Source organism: Lepidochelys kempii, chromosome 3, assembly GCF_965140285.1.
Source record: "Lepidochelys kempii isolate rLepKem1 chromosome 3, rLepKem1.hap1, whole genome shotgun sequence".
Taxonomy (NCBI): Eukaryota; Metazoa; Chordata; order Testudines; family Cheloniidae; genus Lepidochelys; species Lepidochelys kempii.
In genome coordinates, this window is record NC_136382.1 from 131,611,063 (window position 1) to 131,635,832 (window position 24,770).

Consider the following 24,770-nt stretch of genomic DNA (forward strand, 5'->3'; position numbering starts at 1 on the left):
CAAGACAGGGGTACACATGGGACATGAATCTCTGAAGGGGAGCATGGCAAAAAAAAGTTTGAGAACCTTTGACCTAGAACATCAGGTCATGGTCTGCCGCCTTGTGTTTAAAACAGACAGCACTAATATCCAACGGCTGTCCTAAAGCTTATGTGGGAGAACAAATGGTACTGTGAGATACGAGATCAGCTATATTCTGCTGGTCTTAAGGGAACCAAGATATGAGGATTTAAAAATTTTTAGAGCATGTAGATTATTCTGAATGGCACAATCTTACAAACCTTGTTAGCTGATTAAAATTAACTGTTATTTACCAGACAAAATACTTTATCTACAATTTCACACAATACAATTTGTTAAGCAAAGTCAGGCATGCTTTTATCAAACAATGAAAACACTCCGGGGAAAACACAGGTGCTAGCTATTTCTAGTTGATTTACATATATTCATTTCAATCTTTTACTCAGCTATAAGGCAAGAGACAGCGTTTGCTAATTTACTCAGTATAACACCTCTCTTCCCCTCTGGACATTTAACACTCACATACAGAACTATTTCATTATTTGGAAGGTACCTGTGGAACGTGCCTTATAATTAAATCCTAGAAGGGAGACAATTGTATTGGGGAGGCAGGGAGTGGAAAGGGGGAAGCAAACAGAGAAGGAATAAAGGCAGAAGTTTAGAGAAAGCATTCTAAAACCAGTCGTCTGGCAAAGGAATTTTTTGATCAGTTGGGCACCAATATTTCTCAGGCTATTTCAGGCTCCTGAAAATTTGCCTACATATGATCAGAATCCAATTAATCTTGTGTGCCTATCAATAGTTTAGTGCTCTAAGAAGCAAAGCTAACTGGAATAGGACTCGGCAAGAAGCACTTCCCTTTTTTAAATAGTGTTAAAAAAAGCAAGACAGCTAAGCTGAACAGAACCAGAGAAGCTCTCTTGTCAAGTAGCATAAAAACAAAAATATAACAAACCTCTCAATATATTGTAAAATAAGAGTACAACTATAGGCAGAAGTCATCACTCTAAAATAGTGACTAGTTCAAAATGTGTAGTCCTATCAAATCTTTTGCTTTGGGAAGGTAACACCACAAACTTATCAAGCTCACCTTCCAACTTTCCCATGGCTGTAAGCCTCCTCCCAAAATAACTTCTGACCAATGCTGTGACATCAAGACAACATATATCTGCCACAGCCATGTCTTGTGCCACAGCCACTCATTTGCATTATTGGTAGCATGAAAGATTGGAAACAAGGTTTACCCTAATTCAGTTATAATTATGAAATAACTCTGGGTATTAATAATGGGAACTTGTCATTCTAGATCTCCAACTAGAATCCAATCCAGTGTATAGCAACCAAAAGTCATTATCAACTGATGGCTGTTTGCAGATTCATGAAGTAATCTAATTACAGTTCCTATACAAGTTTCATAGAGATAGTTAAACAGTTTTTTTAATTGATTATGGGCAGAAACGCCAAGAGTTAAAGTTGTCCATCACTTCTCATTACAACATCTTGTTTTCAGCAACTTATAACTCTGTCAAATTAAGTGTTCAGGATGAAATTTTGCATGGTAGTTCTCCCCTCAGGCTCCTCCCCTCCCCCAAGTTTCAGCCATTTCTGAGAACTTTAGTGAAAAAGACATTGTTTTGCCAATGTTAGAAGTTCTGTTACACTCATTTCTTTTTGCCGATACAGACTAACACAGCTGCTACTCTGAAACCAACCTTTTCTTTGTGAGACGATCACCTCCACGCTTTGGAGCAAGGGCTTGATGTTTAGCCCCAGGAATAGAGGTATCTTTTGCTTTTCCCCATGAAAATTCACCTAGATTGGGCTGAATTAAAAGACTGGAAAATCACCAGAGGTTTGGCAGAAGCTGGTACCAAACCGTGTCAAAAGACTCCACCTGCACTGGGCATGCTCCAGTCCAGGGCTGCAGGAGCTCGGCAGGACTTTTCCATCAACTGCTTTTCCCCAGCAGCCAGGGGACCACTACAGTGTTAGGCACCAAAAGAGAACAGTGAGGTTATGCATACACTACAGCTTAAAAGCGGTGTAAATTATGTTGCTCAGGGGAGTGAATAAATCCCCTCCCCCATGAGCAACCTAAGTTACACCGAGCTAAGCGCCGGTGTGAACTGTGGGAGAGGTTCTCTGCTGACATAGCTACCACCAATCAAGGGGGCTGGAGTAACGAAGTCGACAGTAGAGCTCTCTCTCCTGTTGACTTAGAGCATCTCCACTGGCAGCACTTTAGCGGCACAGCTGCATTGGTGTAGCTGCTGCTGTAAGTCCGCAGTGTAGCCACAGTCAAAGACTCCTGTACTCTGGCACAGTGGAGGACAACCACCACCCAGCCTGACTCAAATTCAGAGGAATAAATTGCGGGGGTGGGAGTGATAGAGGAGGGCAAGAGGTAGGATAATGGGAAGCAGGTGCAAAACGAGAGCTGATGTATCAGGATCTTCTGTCCTTTCCTTTAGGCCCCACCCCAAAAGCCTCCATTCCCCTTTTACACACACAGTGCCTGACTTCCTTCAAATCTCACTAGTCTCTCCAAGTTCTCTAGTCACCCCAGGTCCCACAACCAAGCATCTGCAAAGTGAACTGGAAAGTCTCCTGTCTCCCTTTATACTACCCCAGGGCACCATGAAGGGTAAATAAATTACTACTTATCACTGGCAAGAAATGGGACACAAAGCTGCATAAAACTTGACAACTATGCTTTGGCCTAGGGGAAGGAACGCTTGGCTGGGAGCCAAGAGCAGACCACAAATTCTAAATTCAGCTCTTCCACTGACTGGTGTTAATAGCTCTGTGCACTTCATGGCCTTTCCTCCCCTACTGTAAGAGGCAGGCAAAATACTTTCCTCCCACACACACACAAACTTCACAAATAAGCAAAAGGTGCACATGGCCAGCCTTGGCAGAGTTGGGAATAGGACTCAAGTTTCTAACATGGCAGACAACTATATCAAATATTTATGAGGCCAAGTGGCAAATTGTCTTTTCCTCTTTCAGTGGCTGGTCCACATAGAAGATAACAGCCTATTAATATTACCAGTGACTTGGTTACCTCAAGTGATGGAGATCTGTGCTGTAGATCAAAAGATGGCAAACCTTGACAGTCATTCTGTCACATTAACAAACCAAGATCTATCTCAGGAAAGTAATTATGATTAAAATTCTTTAAAATGTGGTTAGGGAATACTTTTAACAAAATCCTTAATGTTAATTAAAAGCTTTGAACCCCATTTTGTTAATTTTTGACCAAGACTTTTTTCTAAAATGAGCTGAGACCATCTACTCCAGATGGACTTTTCTGCCTCTTGCTGTAGCTGTTCATAGTTTAGATCTTCATAGAGATATATTTGCATTAAACAAGAACTTCCCTTCCATTTGAAAATCCTCAAGTCAAGGACATACACTTCAAAGAGTCCTGCATTCTTGGACAAGGTAACACCCTTGACCTGTCAATTTTTTCCCTTAGTTTTGCACCCTACCATATCACGCATTTTAGTTGTCCAAACATTTTACTTGATCAAGAAGGAAGGGGGAAAAAAAAAAAAAAAAAGATCTAGCTTGTATCATGAAAGGATTTTGTAAAATAAAAGCTTCACCTTACTAAAGCAGATCCGAGACCTGATTTCATCCAGTTCCCAGCTATCTAATAAAAATCCAGTTGTTTCCATGTAAACCCATAGTTCAATATGGCATATATTTTCTTATTTTAAAGTGTCTAGAAATTAAGTAAAAAACCACAAAAGCATTTGTGTGGAAGCAATCAAGGTGTGTAGGAGGCGGCGGCGGCAGCAGTACAAAACCAGAAAACTTGGAGAAAGAGGTTTTTACTATTTATGCTGTACTTAACCTAATCGGGAATAATTGTATTTGCCTCCAAGTAAACTCAGCAAAAGTGCATACTGAATAGCTCAGTCTAAAACTTCAGTATTATTCACAGTGCATGGGGCTGTTTATTCCTTTGTAAACTCAGAAGCTAAGCAAATGTATCCTGGTAAACTGAGTAGTGCTATATTGTTAGTGCAACAAAAGCAGAATTCAACTCTGTATACATTTCATACATATACTTCTCTTGAACTGCCTCCCAACCCCAATATAACCCCCTCAAATTAAGTGAACAAATAGTATGTACAGTTTTAAGCAAACTTGAAGAAAGCCAGTCATCACTTCTATAGTGCAACTACTAGGATCACTACCTATCCAGCTCTTGCATGGATAGTTTCTTCAGTTTATTTAAGCTGAAAGAAATGCCTTTTGTTGATTTTGCCTTCTGTCCATGTATCTTCTCCCTCCACGGCAGCTCTAAGTTGCTTCCCTCTCCTACCCATGATTTGGCAATACCAAAGGCAGGCATAAAATAATTATGTACAACAGCTAATATGTGTGTGGGGGGAGCGGGGAGGGGTTAAAACAAAAGCAGTCTTTCCCATAAGGAGGCGGGAAAGATGTTATGGGGAATAAAGCTGTTTGGTGAGGTAGGGTAGGCAGTGATATTGACTAGGAGCTTTGGTAGTGACAGCAGCCTCAAACTCAATCTCTGTCCATTTTTGGATATGGAAAAGTGCCATTCATTAATACCTAGTTTGCACAGATGCTTTAAGTGAAACTCCTAAAGTTAGTACGATTTTCAATTTCAGTTGATGGAGTCAGTGATGCTAGTAAACATACTTTATGTAATACTCTCATTAATGATATTTAAGTGTAATTAGTGTTGCACATAAGCATACCAGCATTTGCTTTCTGAGATTGGAGAATCTGTATCTACAAGTATGACCTACAAGAGAAAGTTTGGAGTCAGTTGGTATTAAAATACAGTATTACATGTAACTCCAGGATCTGGAAGCTTAAGCAAAGATGGATCTATGAACAAGGCAGTTCCTGGAGATTAGTGACTGGCTGAAAGAAGCCGATGGATATCAGCTGCACCCCAAACTATTTACACAAAAGCTAGCCATTAACCCTCCAGGAAATGCCATCCAACTTATTTGTCATTGTTACTACAAACGAGTGCAAGAAAAGGGCAGGTTATAACTCCAGATTAAAGTAGTTATCACTGGGGGGGGAGGGAAGGGGTAGATCCTCTACTTCCACTGAAGTAGGTGGTGTCACTTTTTCCTGAGATTCTTACTCTTACTTCTGGTCTTCAGAGCTGTCATTGAGGAAAGCCTCTTAATATGCAAGAGTAGTGGATGAGAAGTAAAGCACAGTAACACTTAGTCCTAGACTGCTCCTTCTGTCTTCTGACAACAGATGTTCCCTGTATGAGACTATGGTAGAGTGACCAAGGAGCTGTTGAGGGGCGGAAGGGGAGCACAGCATGCATAGCACTTTCTCCCATTCCTCTTGTGTTTATCTCCTGATTTCACACCTCGATCCAGGGACTGGCTGAGGCAGTGGAGACAATACCTCAGCCAGAGTCACTAGAAGCTGTTACTTCAACAAATAGCAAAAAACAGGAGTCTCCACAAGAGTACAGTAAAAGAATTTTCAGGATTGGCTATCACCTGCCTGACAGACAAGCAATGTCCCACCTTCTTCATGGCTAGTCACATTACGGAATGCTTTGTACATTAGCCAAACAGCTCGAATCTCCTAAATTTTGCACTAAGTTTATAGAGCATCATTTACACACTACAAAGAGTTCACAAATTAGAAGTAGACATTGAAAGCCCCAAAAAAATCTATCAAATAGCTTTGAATGAAAAGTTCTTGGAACCCTTGTGTATTTAAAATACTGTGTGGAAGGCTATGAATAGAACATTTGAATATTTTTATTTGTAAGCGCTGGTGAGACTTTTCCCTGAGACTGCCATCAGTCAACTGTGAAAATAAACTGAAAGGGCATATCCCAGTAACCTAATAAGGTTTTACGCAGGTTAAATTCCAAGCCTCAATTTACCAGGCCAGCAGAGGCCAAGAATGCCAGAGGCACTGTGCTTAACTTAACCCTTGGGACACAAAAACCAATAGCTCAGCCAATAGCTCTCTTCTTTCTAAGGTTTGGAGTTGAGTCACAGATAAGGCCAGAAGGGACCGCTACAATCATCTAGTCTGACCCCCTGTATATAACACAGGCCATTAGACTCCCTTTAATCAATTCCTGTTTGAATTAGAAACATCTCTTTTAGAATCTGGATTTAAATATTTCCAGTGACTGAGAATCTACCAGAGTATCTATCACCGTAGTTAAGCTGCTCCAATGATTAATTACCATCACTTAAAAGTTTGTGCCTTATTTTGAGTCTAAATCTGCCCAGCTTCAGTTGCTAGCCATTGGATCTTGTACTTTAACTGCTAGATTGAAGAGCCTGTACAATCACATTTCTGTTCCCCATGTAGGTACTTCTAGACTGATCAAGTCACACCCTAACCTTCTCTTTCTTCAACACTTTAGTAGTGATAAGCTCCCCAAATGGAGTTCTCTCTTGTCCCGAAAGGAGGCTACCACAGCATCAACTTCAATAATTGTTGATACTTCTGGATAAAGACCATAGAATATATGCATAGATCACGGCTGAAAGAGAGAGAGATTTAAGTGTTACATAAAGAACATTTCCATATACAAATAGTTTGTTTGACATTGTCCTGGTGGCAGCACATCCTTGGCTGGAGTAGTGAGCCACAGAACCATGGTACCACCATAGCCAAACACTTGTGATGTTTAAGATTTTACGTTTAAGAAACAGATTAAGTGATGTTATACCATGATTTCCAGGAGGCACATTATAAATCTAAATGATTAGAACAGTGATCAGAGCAAGAGCAAAATGAAGTTATCAGTTAAAAAAAACACATGAGTTTAAAAAACAGAAACCCTACAAATAATGGAATTCTTACTGTTACACAATGAAAGACAAGGATGGTGAGGTAATATCTTTTAAATGGACCAACTTCATAGAATACCAGGGTTGGAAGGGACCTCAGGAGGTCATCTAGTCCAACCCCCTGCTCAAAGGAGGACCAATCCCCAATTAAATCATCCCAGCCAGGGCTTCGTCAAGCCTGACCTTAAAAACTTCTAAGGAAGGAGATTCCACCACCTCCCTAGGTAACGCATTCCAGTGTTTCACCATCCTCCTAGTGAAAAAGTTTTTCCTAATATCCAACCTAAACCTCCCCCACTGCAACTTGAGACCATTACTCCTTGTCCTGTCCTCTTCTACCACTGAGAATAGTCTAGAACCATCCTCTCTGGAACCACCTCTCAGGTAGTTGAAAGCAGCTATCAAATCCCCCCTCATTCTTCTCTTCTGCAGACTAAACAATCCCAGTTCCCTCCGCCTCTCCTCATAAGTCATGTGTTCCAGACCCCTAATCATTTTTGTTGCCCTTTGCTGGACTCTCTCCAATTTATCCACATCCTTCGTGTAGTGTGGGGCCCAAAACTGGACACAGTACTCCAGATGAAGCCTCACCAATGTCGAATAGAGGGGGACGATCACGTCCCTCGTTCTGCTTGCTAGGCCCCTACTTATACATCCCAAAATGCCATTGGCCTTCTTGGCAACAAGGGCACACTGCTGACTCATATCCAGCTTCTCGTCCACTGTCACCCCTAGGTCCTTTTCCGCAGAACTGCTGCCTAGCCATTCAGTCCCTAGTCTGTAGCTGTGCATTGGGTTCTTCCGTCCTAAGTGCAGGACCCTGCACTTATCCTTATTGAACCTCATCAGATTTCTTTTGGCCCAATCCTCCAATTTGTCTAGGTCCCTCTGTATCCTATCCCTGCCCTCCAGCGTATCTACCACTCCTCCCAGTTTAGTATCATCCGCAAATTTGCTGAGAGTGCAATCCACACCATCCTCCAGATCATTTATGAAGATATTGAACAAAACCGGCCCCAGGACCCATCCCTGGCGCACTCCACTTGACACCGGCTGCCAACTAGACATGGAGCCATTGATCACTACCCATTGAGCCCGACAATCTAGCCAACTTTCTACCCACCTTATAGTGCATTCATCCAGCCCATACTTCTTTAACTTGCTGACAAGAATACTGTGGGACTCAGTGTCAAAAGCTTTGCTAAAGTCAAGAAACAATACATCCACTGCTTTCCCTTCATCCACAGAACCAGTAATCTCATCATAGAAGGCGATTAGATTAGTCAGGCATGACCTTCCCTTGGTGAATCCATGCTGACTGTTCCTGATCACTTTCCTCTCATGTAAGTGCTTCAGGATTGATTCTTTGAGGACATGCTCCATGATTTTTCCGGGCAATGAGGTGAGGCTGACTGTCCTGTAGTTCCCAGGATCCTCCTTCTTCCCTTTTTTAAAAGATTGGCACTACATTAGCCTTTTTCCAGTCATCCAGGACTTCCCCCGTTCGCCACGAGTTTTCAAAGATAATGGCCAATGGCTCTGCAATCACAGCCGCCAATTCCTTTAGCACTCTCGGATGCAACTCGTCTGGCCCCATGGACTTGTGCATGTCCAGCTTTTCTAAATAGTCCCTAACCACCTCTTTCTCCACAGAGGGCTGGCCATCTATTCCCCATGTTGTGATGCCCAGCGCAGTAGTCTGGGAGCTGACCTTGTTAGTGAAGACAGAGGCAAAAAAAGCATTGAGTACATCAGCTTTTTCCACATCCTCTGCCACTAGGTTGCCTCCCTCATTCATTAAGGGGCCCACACTTTCCTTGGCTTTCTTCTTGTTGCCAACATACCTGAAGAAACCCTTCTTGTTACTCTTGACATCTCTCGCTAGCTGCAGCTCCAGGTGCGATTTGGCCCTCCTGATTTCATTCCTACATGCCCGAGCAATATTTTTATACTCTTCCCTGGTCATATGTCCAACCTTCCACTTCTTGTAAGCTTCTTTTTTATGTTTAAGATCCGCTAGGATTTCACCATTAAGCCAAGCTAGTCGCCTGCCATATTTACTGTTCTTTCGACACATCGGGATGGTTTGTCCCTGTAACCTCAACAGGGATTCCTTGAAATACATAAAACTTCCATGGTGAGAGACAAGCTTTTGAGCCACAGAGCTCTTCTTCAGGCCTGGGAAAGTTACTCTCAGCCTCACAGCAAAACAAAGTGAAAGATTGTTTAGCATAAGTAATTAGCACATATTGTATGGGACCATTCAAGACAGAATGGCCCATTAACACCTAGGACCAACACAGCTAAAACTACACTGAATGTTAACACAACGGTCAAAACCGAGGCCATAGCTACACTAAAAAATTAGGTTGACTTAACTTACGTTGGCATACAGCCACCACAGTTTTAGCATCACTTGTGTACACGCACACTTGGCTCCTTGTGTTGGTGGTACACATGGTCACTATGAGCGCTTGTATTCATTGGGGATGGCTCCTGGAGGCCAGTAACGATCAATGTAAGCAACACAGCATCTACATTGATGCTGCATTGACCTAATTACATCGAGGGTGACGCTACACCACTCAGTGACATGGTGTTACTAAATTGGTGTAGAGAAGGACTTACATCAGCAGGAGCCAAATTTAAGTGAAGACACTTCCACAGCTAGGTCAATGCCAGGCAGCTTATGTCAACCTAACCACGTAGTATAGACGAGGCCCAAAAAGTGTGCCAATAAAATTTACAGATGGCACAAAGCGGGGAAGTATAACCAATATGGAGGAGGACCAGAATATCATACAAGATCTGGATGACCTTGTAAACTGGAGTAACAGAAATGGGATGAAATTTAATAATGAAGAGTTTCTAAATGCATGACCTGGCAAACAACAAGAATTTTTGTTATAAGCTGGGGACTTACCAGGTAGAAGTGACAGAGGAGGAGAAAGACCTGGGTGTATTGGTTGATCACAGGATGACTACAAGCCGTCGATATGATATGGCTGTGAAAAAGGCTAACACAGTCCTAGGATGCATCAGGCAAGGTATTTCCAGTAGAGACAGGGAAGCATTCACACCATTACACGAGGCACTGGTGACCTCATCTAGAATACTGTGTGCAAGTCTGGTCTCCCATGTTTAAGAAAGATTAATTCAAACTGAAATAGGTGCAGAGAAGGGCTAGTAGGATGATCCAAGGAATGGAAAACCTATCTTATGAAAGGATACTCAAAGAGTTTGGCTTGTTTAGCCTAACCAAAAGAAGGCTGAGGGGACATATGATTGCTCTTTATAAATACATCAGGGGGATAAATACCAAGGAGGGAGAGGAGTTATTTAAGTTAAACACTAATGTGGACACAAGAACAAATGACTATAAACTGGTGAGCAATAAATTTAGGCTCAAAATTAAACAAAGGTTTCTAATCATCAGAGAAGTGAAGTTCTGGAACAGCCTTCCAAGGGGAACAGTGGGGGCAAAAAACCTAACTGGCTTCAAGACTGAGTTTGCTCAGTTTATGGAGGGGATGGTATAATGGGATGGCCTATGGCCCACTGGCAACTGCCAGTAGCAAAAATCCCCAACTGCTGAAGATGGGACACTTGATGGGGAGGGGCTCTGAGTTACTACAGAAAATTATTTTCCGGGCAGGTCTTGCCCACATGCTCAGGATCTAACTGACTGCCATATTTGTGGTTGGGAAGGAATTTTCCCCCAGGTGAGACTGGCAGAGACCCTGGGGTTTTTTGCCTTCCTCTGCAGCATAGGGCACAGATCACTTGCAGGTTTAAACTGCTGTAAATCGTTAATACTCTAACTTGAAGTCTTTAAACCATGATTTGAGGACTTCAGTAACTCAGACAGAGGTTAGGAGTCTATTTCAGGAGTAGGTGAGGTTCTGTAGCCTGTGATGTGCAGGAGGTCAGACTATATGATCACGATGGTCCCTTCTGACCTTAAAGTCTGAGTTTTTGAGGCCTGAGGATGGAAAAGCTAGCAGAATAGCTAGATAGACTTATTTAGTCAGAGGGGTTTTGTGATATTTTCGAGCATTACAAAAGGCATCCATACACGGGTCAGTAATTTTACTTCAACACCTACAATAGAATCAGACAGCCACAAAATAATGAAGACAGTTTTTACAGGAGGAATAATTAAGACCATGTACTTTAACTAAGAAAGGTAATGCTCACAAAAAGAGCTGAATTTTTATAGCCAAGGCTATGTAGTTTACCTGCTTGGACAGTATGGTCAGAAGATTTCGTCTTTTGTGAGTGAAAGGAAGGATAAGGATGATGCCTTATCTCGTCAGTAATTCTAGATCAATGCTTTCAAATTAATTGGCAGGGACACTCTTTGTGACTGACAATACCAGGAACAACTGCTCTAAAGACTGCTAACAAGAAACTAAAAAGCACACACACAAAAGGTGAGAGCAAGACAACAGAACTACAGGCAATAAAGACTTTGCATACAGACATGGAGTAAATAATTATTATAGCTCCCAAAACTGAAAGTGACACTTGACACCACCTCAGAATATTAAGCCTTCTTGCCATTTATTTTAGTATCACAGCATGTTTTAATGATTGCAGAAAGTCACTCAGATACAGGAAACAAGAAGTAGTTTTATAATCTGAACCTTCAGTTCAGGACAAGCATGTATTATGCAGGAGAGAAGAGAGGAAAATAAACCATTTCGCAACACAAACAAATATGGTGATATCTCAGCCAGTGTTCCCTCTAATTTTTCCCACCCATGTGCAGAATGAATTTCGTTATGTGCACCAATATGGAGGTGATGTGTGACACATCACCTTCATATCAGTACACATAACAAAATCCATGTGGTGTGGGTGGGGCCGAGGTGTTTTGAGTGTGGGAGGGGGCTCAGGGTTGGGTGCAGGGGCTCCGCCTAGAGGTGCAGGCTCTGGGGTGGGGTCGGGGATGAGGGGTTTGGGTGCAGGAGGGTGCTCCAGGGCTATGGCGGGGAAAGAGGACTCCCCCCAGCAGCACCTGGGCTGGAGGTGGGAGGGGTGCCTCTCCCCACCATGGAGGCTCTGAGGCTGCAGGATAGGTGCCCCTCCCTCAGCGCCCACAGGGCTAGGTTCAGGGAGGAGTGCTTCAGCCGTGACAGGTCTGGGCCGGGCGTGGGTTCAGGGAGGGGCGCCCTGGCTGGATCCGGGCTGCACCGGCGGGGTTCAGGCCGGAGTAGGGGCACTCCGGCCAGCAAGTTGGGGGCCGGCCAGGCTATGTTGGGGCCGGGGGTGGGGCACCCCTTCCCTGGATGGGTTTCCTGAGCACCTGCGCAGCACTAAACAGGTTGCTGGTCTACTTTGCCAGCTAATTTTCTAGTTAATTGGTTAAGATGTGACTAAATTAGGGACTTTTTTTAAAAAGAAAACAGCAACAAGACACAGCAGTATTGGAAACTAATGTAGACAGGACCACAAACTGCCAACACCATTTTTATCACTGTTTCAGTAACCCTTCTGGGAGCAAGCCTTTTTGTAAGCTCTTCAGGATAGAGAGTCTATTATGATTTTACAGTGTTTAGCACAAGATTGGGGTTCTACGCAATACTAATAATTATAGTCAAACCAGTACTAAAGACAATTTTGGCAGCCTTTTTCCTGGCGTTTCCATCATTGCTAAAGTAGTGTTCATAATGGTGAGAAGTTTTCCGAGAGAGAGCCACAGTACAAGCCACAAGTACTCCTGTTCTTCCTGCAGTAGACAAGATCTTAGACATTTCTAGAAGAATGTACACTACTTCAGTTACTTGAAAATATTGACAAGATGAGTGTAAATCAATACAATGCTGTATTCTTGCTTTTGCAAATAGCCTGAAACAAAACTAAGAGGTATGAACCATCCTAGTCATCTCAATGGATTAAGTGTAACCTCAGTGATTTTTTTTTTTTAAATTATGCTTGTGCCTTTATTTACGGGTTACTGTATAGAAACAATGCCTTTCAGGCCTTTATAACTGTTTTTAACCTCAGAAATACTAGGAACGTCAAATCTGGTTTTACCTGGGTTTGCTCAAGAATTTTTGGACGGTCTTGGGGATGTTTTTGAGGCATAGCACCTTACCTTAAGGTTCTACAAGCTTAGCAAAGGCTTTCTATATCATAGATATCAGTCACTGCAGGAGAGTTAAGCATTAAAATAAAAACAATTTGAAGAGTCTAAACATCCATTCTCTTCAGCTGCTCAGTTTTTACTTTGCTGGCTCTTGTGATGCCACTAATTCTCCAGTCAAGAGTCTTACAACCTAGAAAGGACCTGAATTTCTGATGCTAGGCTTCCACAAAAAAAAAAGTTTCAAACATGCTTTTTTCCCCCCACTCTGTGCTGTAATGAGCATAAGCCCAAGTTTCTCCCCCCCTCAACAACCCATATGTGCGTCACCTTTAAATTGAAATCTGAAGATGACATTGTAAACATCACTTAGCTACTTCAATGCTGATCACTTTTAGTAGTAATTTATTAGCTAGATGTTTATTTCCACAAACCTCAAGTGGCAAAAGCCCAAATGTCCCCTATCCAGTTGCCAAAATATCCACCTTCACCCCAACCACTTTCTATGATGTAATTAACAGAAATTCTGAAACTGAAAACTTGTGGGCAATGTAGAAAATTAAGTTTAATATCAGAACAGAGGGGCTACTGTATTTGAATTCTCATTTCAAAAGGAAATTTTAATGAATTAACCATTACTAATGTCTTGCCTGCCACCACTACCTAGGAACCTTGCCAAAGACTTTGGCTTTGAAATACAGTCTGGCATAGGACATTAACTCACATGGTACCGCATACCGTAGACTTCAGTAATAATTACAATCTTTTCCAAAGGGGGTGGTTTGTGGCAGGATGCGGAGCATTTCTGCATATATCCAATAGGAAGAAAAATGGTTCAGGAAGTAATCGGTAATTTTTGGCACTGATTTATCATTTTTTAGAGGTATTAAGAATAGTTCTGAAGAATCTGGTAAATGACAGAACCATTCCAAAGACTTCACAAAGGGTCTTTTTTGTATGTATTACAATTATTATTTTGTCATTTAGCGGTCATCTGCAGACAACTTCAAAAGAAAGCCAGATGCTGAACTGATGGAACTAAAAAGAACATTTCCTAATTAAAATTTCAAAAAAGTATCAAGTAGTGTATTATGTATGGGTAATAACTGCTCCACATATTAATCAGTTGCCAATTTGTTAAAATAAATCACACAGTAAAAACTGCATCTCAGTGGGATTTTCATGGCAAAGTGACAGCCTAAAAAAACCTAATACCTGGTCTTCTCAGAACACAAGCATGAAAAAATCAGAATAATAAAATTAGAGCCATGTTACAGAAGTTGCTCAGCTTACAAAATGGAACGTTACAGAACAGCATCTGGCAAAATCAAGAAGCTGGTACATAGTAAAAAACTGAGCAAATTTATGGATTATGAAAGATGCTGAATTGACAGCCATGAAGACTGAAATGGTCCACTTCTTGACAGAAGAGATATAATGGCAGTGCCCATACCATAGGCTCTTTGGCACCACCTGGCCAGCGTGCCTCAACACTAATCAGATAAAACCTTTGCTAGCCCATGAAAAGATAATTCACCCAGAGACTAACTCTCATTGTCTTTTCTGCTGAGTCTGCCAGCTGTAGTAGAGGTTTTGTGATTCAGATATTTACTAATAGCTGGACAGAGACGTTTGATCACTTAGGTCAATGGTTTTCAACATTTTTCATTTGTGGACCCCTAAAAGATTTTGAATGCGTGTGGAGACCCCTTTGGAAATCTTAGGCAGTCTGCAGACAACCCCCTGCAGCAGTTCACGTACCACAGGCTGAAAACCACTGACTTATGCCAACACACCATCAGATGGCAACAGCTTGATGCCAAATCAACAAGATTTGTTAACAAGAAGTAAAGTTTCCATTGCTTTACCAAGGCATTGAAGCAGCTCCATACCAACAGCAAATAATTCGTTATTCTACTTATCAACAAAGCAACTTTAGCAAGAAACTTACAAACTCAGGTAGCCAGATCAAGTTTAGCTATTCACATCCCCTCCCCTCCCCCCACACACTTCTCAGGAGTCTATCCTTTCACTTTATCTATCTTAGTTAGTAACACTGCAATTGTGCAGATGTTTTTGTTCTGTCTGCCTAAGCCAAGGCCAAAATTTTCCTGACTCTGTGGTGTCCTCACTTCCAGCTTATGGTGGCTATGTCAAGTCCAGTTCTCTCATAACACATTAGCTTTGTGCCAATCCTTTGTATAACCTTTCCACAACTGAATCCTTTGTATTTCAAGCACCCCTGGTACATGGTGCAACAGGGAATCAAGCATCTATGAAATTTCTTGCCAATGTCCGCCCCCCATGGATACAGTAGGGGTTTTTTTGCTCATTTTTAAAAATTACATGAAGGTGTTTGTGCAAAAGTGTATCAAAATATTAAAAGAAAAATTAGTCACATAGAATTACCATGTAGTATGCATGTAGGATGCAGGTAGTTTTAAATTCAGTAGAAAGGAGCAGAAGCGTCTGTCTCATTCATAGAATCATAGAACCGGAAGGGACCTCGAGAGGTCATCTAGTCCATTCCAGTCCCCTGCACTCATGGTTAGACCATCCCTGACAGGTGTTTGTCTAACCTGCTCTTATAAATCTCCAGTGATGGAAATTCCATGACTTCCCTAGGCAATTTATTCCAGTGCTTAACTACTCTGACAGTTGGGAAGTTGACAGTGAGGATGGGAAAGTGCATTTTGTATGGATAAACGCAAAAGATTCTTCAACAGAAAAAAACTGCCATCATATTTATATCACAGACAGGCATCAGATACCAAACAGTATTTTTGGAAGGACCTGGCACACCTTATGAGCATGGATGGTGTTTACACTAAACCTTGTAATGCATGACTGTCAAGAAACTGAAACAGGCATTGTGCTTATACCTCACATCATTCATTCTCTACCCTTTTTAAACCGCATCACTCCAGGGGACCATTTCCATTTACAGAAGAACCCTAAATACAAAGGTTTCAGAGTAACAGCCGTGTCAGTCTGTATTCGCAAAAAGAAAAGGAGTACTTGTGGCACCTTAGAGGCTAACCAATTTGAGCATAAGCTTTCAGGAACTACAGCTCACTTCATCGGATGCATACTGTGGAAAGTACAGAACATCTTTTTATACCCATGAAAAAATGGGTGTTTACCACTACAAAAGGTTTCCTTTCCCCCCACACCCCACTCTCCTGCTGGCAATAGCTTATCTAAAGTGATCACTCTCCTTACGATGTGTATTATAATCAAGGTGGGCCATTTCCAGCACAAATCCAGGTTTTCTCCCCACCCCCCCCACAAACCCACTCCCCTGTTGGTAACATTTTTATGGCTGACTTAGAACAATGCTTCCTCAGCTCTCGTCCCCTAACGCCCCTACTCTACTTGCACTATATTGATGACATCATCATCATCTGGACCCATGGAAAAGAAGCCCTTGAGGAATTCCACCATGATTTCAACAATTTCCATCCCACCATCAACCTCAGCCTGGCCCAGTCCACACAAGAGATCCACTTCCCAGACACTACAGTGCTATAAACGATGGTCACAAACACCACCCTATACCGGAAACCTACTGACCGCTATTCCTACCTACATGCCTCCAGCTTTCACCCTGACCACACCACACGATCTACTGTCCACAGCCAAGCTCTGAGATATAACCGCATTTGCTCCAACCCCTCAGACAGAGACAAACACTAAAAGATCTCTATCAAGCATTCTTACAACTACAATACCCACCTGCGGAAGTGAAGAAACAGACTGATAGAGCCAGAAGACTTCCCAGAAGTCACCTACTACAGGACAGGCCAAAGAAAATAACAGAACGCCACTAGCTGTCACCTTCAGCCCCCAACTAAAACCCCTCCAACGCATTATTAAGGATCTACAACCTATCCTGAAGGATGACCCAACACTCTCACAAATCTTGGGAGACAGGCCAGTCCTTACCTACAGACAGCCCCCCAACCTGAAGCAAATACTCAACAGCAACCACATACCACACAACAGAACCACTAACCCAGGAACCTATCCTTGCAACAAAGCCCGTTGCCAACTGTGCCCACATATCTATTCAGGGGACACCATCACAGGGCCTAATAACATCAGCCACACTATCAGAGGCTCGTTCACCCGCACATCCACCAACGTGATATATGCCATCATGTGCCAGCAATGCCCCTCTGCCATGTACATTGGGCAAACTGGACAGTCTCTACATAAAAGAATAAATGGATACAAATCAGATGTCAAGAATTATAACATTCATAAACCAGTCGGAGAACACTTCAATCTCTCTGGTCACGCGATTACAGACATGAAAGTTGCGATATTACAACAGAAAGACTTCAAAACCAGACTCCAGCGAGAGACTGTTGAATTGGAATACATTTGCAAATTGGATACAATTAACTTAGGCTTGAATAGAGACTGGGAGTGGCTAAGTCATTATGCAAGGTAACCTATTCTCCCCCCCCCCCCCCCAAGACCTTCTTGTTAAACCTTGGATTTGTGCTGGAAATGGCCCAACTTGATTATCATACACATTGTAAGGAGAGTGATCACTTTAGATAAGCTATTACCAGCGGGGGGGGGGGGGGGGGGGAGAGGAGGAAACCTTTTGTAGTGGTAAACACCCATTTTTTCATGGTTTGTGTGTATAAAAAGATCTTCTGTACTTTCCACAGTACGCATCCGATGAAGTGAGCTGTAGCTCACGAAAGCTTATGCTCAAATAAATTGGTTAGTCTCTAAGGTGCCACAAGTACTCCTTTTCTTTTTTCCTAAATACAAAGAGCAACATCACTACAGTTTTAAAGTTGATGTATACAGAAACCATAGTGAAGCAGCAAATCAAAGTGGAATATGGAATAATACTTTGAGAATTACAACCATTAAACCTCACAATAGCCATGCAAAATGGAGACTAAAAGACAGGCAGTTTAAGAGACTTGCTCAAGATGATACACCATGTTCATGGAAGACCTATGAATAGAATCTGAGTCTTGTTTCCCCAGTTGCCTGTTCTAACCACTAGACAATTCTCCCTGCACAGCTCCCTTATCCATATCTACCGTACGTAACTTAAGAGTGGTATCATCAGCATTGAGACCAAAGACAAATCACTAAACTGAAGGACAAAAGTGACAGGTGTCTTGCAGTTAAATATCAGTTTCCCACGATCTCTCCATGCAAAGGTGAGGTTTCCCATGAAAATATCACCTCAAAGAGTACATAGGCAACAGGGAAAGAGCCTACTACATAATTCTGGTTCATCACTGCACATGAACCAAGTTTCACACAAGACATGTTCCATGAGGGTGACTGACTAAAACTACCACAGACATGGAGTCATTTTGTCAGTCAAAGCATACTAAAATAATTCTGTAAAATGAGACTTTAATAAACGGGAAGTACATATAACTACATTTTCAAAATACTTTTCTGTACTGCAGTGAAAGAAGAAAAGCCTTGGCGGAACAGTAATTAAAGAACATATCACAATTCCCTTTCAAATGAAGAACGGCAAATTACAAGAAAAAAAATAATGCATCACCTATTACTAAGGCTGCGATTTAATCACGAAGGTCACAGAAGTCATGGAATCTGTGACTTTCAGTGGCCTCCATGACTTCAGCCTGCCGTGGTCCGGAGCTGCAAGATCCCCTGCCGCCCGCTGAAGCAGGAAGCTGTGGGGTACCCCCACCGCCTCTGTTGGCCCCCGCAGCTCCCTGCCACCACTGGCAACGGGAGACCCGCCCCACCCAGAGCACCCTGCCGCCAGGGAGCAACAGACACTGAAGGGGAAACCCCCCCGCAAGCTCCTAACAGGTGGTGGCAGGGGAATTCCAGAGCTCCAGGCCACCGGGGGTGGCAGGGAACCCCCGAGCTCCATGCCACTGCGGCAGCTCCTGGCCCCCATGGGTGGCGGGGAATCCCAAGCTCCCAGCCCCCTACAGGCAGTGAGAGATGTCCGGAACTGCAGGTAGCAGGGTACCCTGCGGCCCCCAGCTGCTGCAGGCAGCTCCTAGTCCCTGCAGCTGCCCTTCTTGAAGTAGTGTGCGAAGCTGTAGATCCCCATTTTGTCAGAGATATTTTTAGTAAGAGTTAGGGACAGGCCACGGCTTCCATTAATTTTTCTGTTTTGCTCGTGACCTGTCCATGACTTTTACTAAAAATATCCATGACAAAACTCTTAGCCTTACCTATTACCTCCAAGACACAAAGGAGCATCATTTGTCTTCTAGTTCCAAGCTCTTTCTAGAAAATTAAGAACTCAAGAAGAGAGAAGAGCCATACAGAACTAGTTATGGTACCTGTTCAAGATTAAGAATAGCCAAATCATCCCAACACTGAGATACTAACAAACCAAATCCAAGAACATATAGGATAAGGAGTTATTATCTCAAATGATAGCAGCCCAAACTCAAATTCCCTGTGTGGCTATATGTTCAGAATCCTCAAGTTATAAGATGGGCAGAAAGGCCTACCTCAAACACAAGCAACAGAGGCCAAGTTGAGAAGGCTCCGTGCAGCTCCCACACTTTTTTGAAATACGTTTTCCCAAAACAGCCCAGAGCCTCTATATACGTTCCTTGACGTGTCCTATGCTATAACTTAAAATGGACACTGTCAATTAAAAATGCCACTTACCAGGAAGTTTCATTTTTGGTGACAAAAGTAGGCTAAAACAAGTAAGACTACAATTACTGAAAAACTAGAGAAAAACATTTCCTTTTGTTTCCACTTAAACTTACAAAAATGAATTTGAAGTGTCATATTTCTATACGTAGTTTTCTTGTTCTCGCCTTCATACTTGTTATATATGCTTCATTTAACATTATTGTACTTAATGTCCTGGTTTTAAAAAAAAAAAAAAGTTACATTATAGAGATATGCTGCATTTGCTAACTGGCACAATGCTAAAGTCCTGTCAGCCTTGAGCTACCATAGAAGCACCCCATCCCCTGACTTTGATTTACTTTTAATGAACAGATATACTCTTGAGTTAAGGCATAACCTTTTTCTTTGATTCATTCCTTTTCTGCTTGCTCCATGGTAAGCCAAGCTATCATTTCAGAAAACCAGAAAGGGCGCGGGGAGGTGAAGGGGTAGAAAAATCAACTGTAGAGAGGAGACACACAGCCAGCTCAGGAGTAGCCTGCCTCCCTGCGGCTCAGCTAATTGTAATTCTGAATCCCTCTAGTTTTACTAGGCCACAAAACATCCTGGAATAACAGAGATTAACAAATCCTGGAACCATTTTACAAACTTTTTTACTTTGAACTTTAAGACGATCCTGCAGAGTTACCCATATGATGAGCTGAGTGGCTCCTAGTTCTACTTGCAGTGTAGTGGCCCCGCTCACCCCGATTATCAGAGATTCCTTAGGTGAAAATAATGAGGGACCCTCCAACTGCTGCTCTTTGGGGGGAAAAAGGGGAGCTTCTGGCCTGATAGACCCATTCTCTTCCATAGCTGTAGAAAGCCAAGCAATCAGCCAGGGAAATCCTAATATGTTTGGGTAACAGCCTTTTTATGATTGCCTTACACATATACATTAACTTGAGCAGAATCCCTGTGAAATATTATCCACGTAATAACTAGTGTACCATTTCGTACCTCCAACAGAAGACATATTTTCCAGCTTTGAAAATGGGAGCAGTCATGAAAGTTTATTTGTTCCGAATGAGAATGAATATGCAGAACTTGCTGGCAAAAGAGTGCTAAATAAATCACAGAAGTATGCTACTTTTGAAACAGTAAGTAATCAAATATCCCACATCATAAAAGGCAACCATTGTTCACCATCCCCCAAAACTGTAGCCAAATTACTACAAGGTTTGTGTTTCTGATAAGCCATGTTTAGGTTTTCGATGCACATCATTATTTAGCACACTACTTATATAGAACCCAAATAGCTTAATTCAGTAAAAGTATACACTACTAGCTACACACATTCTTTATAAGGCAGTGCAAGCACTGAAAGACAGCAAGTGGAGAACCAAAGAAACAGAAACACAAATTAAGGATGTCAGACAATTCTAAGAAGGGAAAAAGCTCAAGTCCTGGTTACTCAATGGGCCCAATCATGCACCGTAGTGAGCACCGTCAAAGTTGTGCTTTCCCCCGGGCTGCTCCACATGCTTGGGAGACACTTCCTGTAAACATCCACAAAGCTACCTCATTATCCACATTCATATCCCTCCTAAGGACACTCTGCTGCCACAATGTCTACAAAAAAATATGACAAGTTAGGCCGTGCACAGACCACTGTTTATCATGCTAACCAATACTGTCTCACTGTTTACTTCAACTCCCCCATCTGTCTATATACTTCAGTGTCTCTTGTCTCATACTTGGATTGTGAACCCTTTGGGCAGGGACTGTCTTTTTGTTCTGTATGTACACCACCTAGCACAGTAGGGTCCTGGTCTATGACTAGGGTCCCTAGGCTACAATTGTACAAATAATCAATAAAGATACTGAAGTCAATGGGAATTGTTTGACCTCATCACCTTGCAGAACATGGGCCTATACCACGAAATTCAATAGATCTGGATTATTATTCCCTAGATTTGTACTTTTTTGTCATCCTAACATAAGCATATGTTCTTTGTATGAATGAGATCTGAGTAATTTGCATTCTAACTTTTAATTATATAATTATGAACCATCCTTTTCCCAGTTCTGTAATTTGTAGACTGAGCAAGCCAAGAACTCAGTCTACTAAAACTGATATTCCACAAAAGACTCTTCTGTGCTTTTGCCGTACTGAAATAGTTTGAGAGCAATTAGGACTACAGAGTCATCTAGACCAAGAAATTCACCACAGCAGCATTTCTATTCATAAAGCTAAGAGTGTGTTTTTGCTTTATTTCAGGATCTGACATTTTAAGTCAATGAGTCTTTTACTGATATTTCAAAAGCAATTACATTCACACATCTCTTCCTCTACTTACATTCACTAAACCATTCTAAGGGTTGGGATTAAATTTTATGCTTCGTTGACAGAAAACAGAATCCTAAATCACCAATCCATCTATAATTGTTAATTTCCCCACTTGTTTCTTATTGCCCCAATACCCATTTTCCTCTGTACCAGGCATTACTTTAGTCTTGCATATTTTAATCCAGTGCTAAATCCCTGTCCATGCTTATTAACTCTTCTCTGTTTTCGGCTCCTCTTTGCTGTAACTCTCCCAACTGTAACTGTTCAGACTTATTGAATTTTGTATGGAATGGTAACTGGTCATGAAATTTGGAAAAAAGGATCAATACCACAGCCCTCTTAGTATTAATGAAGTTAAATAACGTGTCAAGTATATTTCCCTTGATATTAATTTCTCTAAATATTAACATTTTTGTCCGAGCTAATTTTCCCTGCCTCGATTATATACTATCAGCAGCCTATTTCTACTTACTAAATACACTTGTATGCACTCTCAACAAAGGAGCTTTTTAAGACCACTGCCCTAATTCCATCACATGCTAGACTTATTTTGGCTATGAGCCCTCTGTATCTGTTTAAGAAGAAGGGTTTGTATTTACAGTTATACATTAATATTTAGTTATAACATTAAAGTTTTATTCAATAGTTACGGCATAGTAAATTCATTTTGAACTATGAAAAGACAGTATGGCAAAACATTAACTCAGATGCAGACCCTTGTTGTACAAACTCTTACTCATGGAACTAACATGATTTTACTTCAAGATTTACTGTAGGATCTGTCCCTCAGCAGACGTCCGTCTTGAAAATACCTATTCAAACTCCATCAACGTTAATGGGAAATACAGACCCATCTTGTAATTGTGAAACATTACTTCAAAAAGAATTAAGGTTTGGATTTAAAAGGCAAATTCCTAGCTAAACAATGTTACCCTGGTTTTTTACATGATATGACATGAGCATATGTACAAAATAACAAACGTTCTGACAATTTTGCTACCCCTACCCATAACTTTTTTTAAAGTCGAAACTTCCTGGCTTTGCTAGTCTTAATAATATAAAACTTATTTTACATATTTTGTTAATTTGACACTGCAAAAATTAAAGTTTCGTATTTTAAAAAAGTTATCCTGTCTAAAGATCTTTGGACCCATATGAAAGTGGACTATAAAAGTACCTAACCAAAGCCTGACATTTCCATGACAAATGAAGTGTTACAATATATTATAAAATATTTACTTAAAAAGTCACAGTACACGATTACATTAAATGACTTCTGAATTGTATCTAGTCAGGCAGTTTCAAAGCATTATTAATTAAGCCACTAAAAAAAGGAGTGGAGCACCAGCTCAATCTAAGCTGGCATTTGAGAAGTCAGGCTCTTTTTGTTAAAGCACTGCAAAAATAAGGTTTAGAAAAATGAGGAATAAGGGACAGGGAAATAAAAAAATATCCACTGTTGTGATTAAAACTATATTTATCCTCTCTAGGTTGAAAAGTGGAACAACCGAATTATCACCCTCTTACACACACACGCAAAAGAACAGAGGATTATTATGAGAGGCTCTGCAATTACCAAGAAGAGGCGGAAAAGCAAGGGTGGCAGAAGAGGAGCCAGAGAGAGGAGGAGAAAACAGAAAGGGGACTTCATCCCAGCTACCCACCAAATAATATTTAAGAGACGATGTAATTAACCAGTTGCTTTTTCCAATGGGTGAATAGCTAGTCAGAACAGCTCTTCCTGCCCTTTCCCTCTTTGCCCCAGGCCCGGCCCCCATTCTCTACCCTCCCACACAAACTTCCCTATAGCCTGGGACGTGGCTCGTTGCAGTTGGAGAAGGAGCGATCCATACAATGACGAGGTGAAACCAGTCTGAAGTCCACAAAGAAACCATCTGCCTTTTAAAACGTGCTGAGGGAGGAGGGGGCGACACAAGCTTTTACCCACCCCCTTCCCCTCCTTCGTAGGAGGCAGAGGGGAAAAGAAATGAATCCCCTTCTCCCCCAACTTCTCCCTGCCCACCCCCGGGGGTCACATCACTTAGGAGGGAGCAGAGACAGCACTGAGGGGAGGTTGGACAAAGCCGCCGGCACCCGGTAGAGGAAGCCCGGGAGACTAGGCGACCCCCCCCCCCGCCCCGACACACACAACACGGGCTGCGAGGGGCCCCCCCAGCAGGTCGCTATGGGAAAGGGGGACGTCGCCACGCCGCGGGGAGCCCACATACGCCCGGGGAGGGAAGAGGCTGCGTGGCGGGGAAGCGGACCGCGGACCACACGGGCTGGGGAGACCGGGGAACCCCCGCACCGGAGGGAGGGGACCAGACCGCCACAGGCCCCGGGAGCGGGGAGGCGCTGCCGGGGGAAGGGAGCCGCGCCGACCCGCCGACCCTGCCTCCCGGGCTCGCACTCACCTTCCTGCCGCCCCCGGCCAGCGCGGCGCTGCCCCCCGAGTACATGTAGTAGGCGATGCCCAGCACCCAGAGGAAGGCGAAGCAGAGCAGCAGCCGAGACCTGCGCCGCATCCTCCCGCCCGCCCCGTGCAGCCGCCGCCACCGCCGCCAGGCCAGCAGGAAACGGCCACCAGCCGCCGCCGCGCAGGGTCAGGGGGCAGAGGGCGAGCGCCCGCCCCCCGGCCAATCCCGAGCCGCCCGGCCCCACAAGGGGCGGGGCAGGGAAGGACGAGTGGCGTCTCCATGGTTACATCACGCTGGGCCTCCCACCGCCCCGCCCCGCCGGCTGGGAGGGCGGGGCTCCTGCCAGCCTCCCGTGACGCGAGCCACCTGCTCCGAGCGCCGCGTGAGCCTGGCGCTGGGGCTGCCGGCCTGGGACTCTGGGAGAGCATCCGCCGCAGCGCCCGGGAGAGGGAGGGTTAGCCCGC

The 24,770-nt window shown here is 42.9% G+C and overlaps 1 protein-coding gene across 1 annotated transcript in view; it reads right to left on the reverse strand.

Moving 5' to 3' along the window:
• The window catches only part of GALNT2 (polypeptide N-acetylgalactosaminyltransferase 2), a 154,116-nt gene extending 129,641 nt beyond the window's left edge, over window positions 1-24,475 (reverse strand). The window contains exon 1 of the mRNA XM_073338037.1: window positions 24,304-24,475. Coding sequence (XP_073194138.1) covers window positions 24,304-24,414 — 111 coding nt within the window. The 5' untranslated portion in view covers window positions 24,415-24,475. The remainder of the gene's footprint in view (window positions 1-24,303) is intronic.
• Window positions 24,476-24,770: the final 295 nt, after the last annotated feature.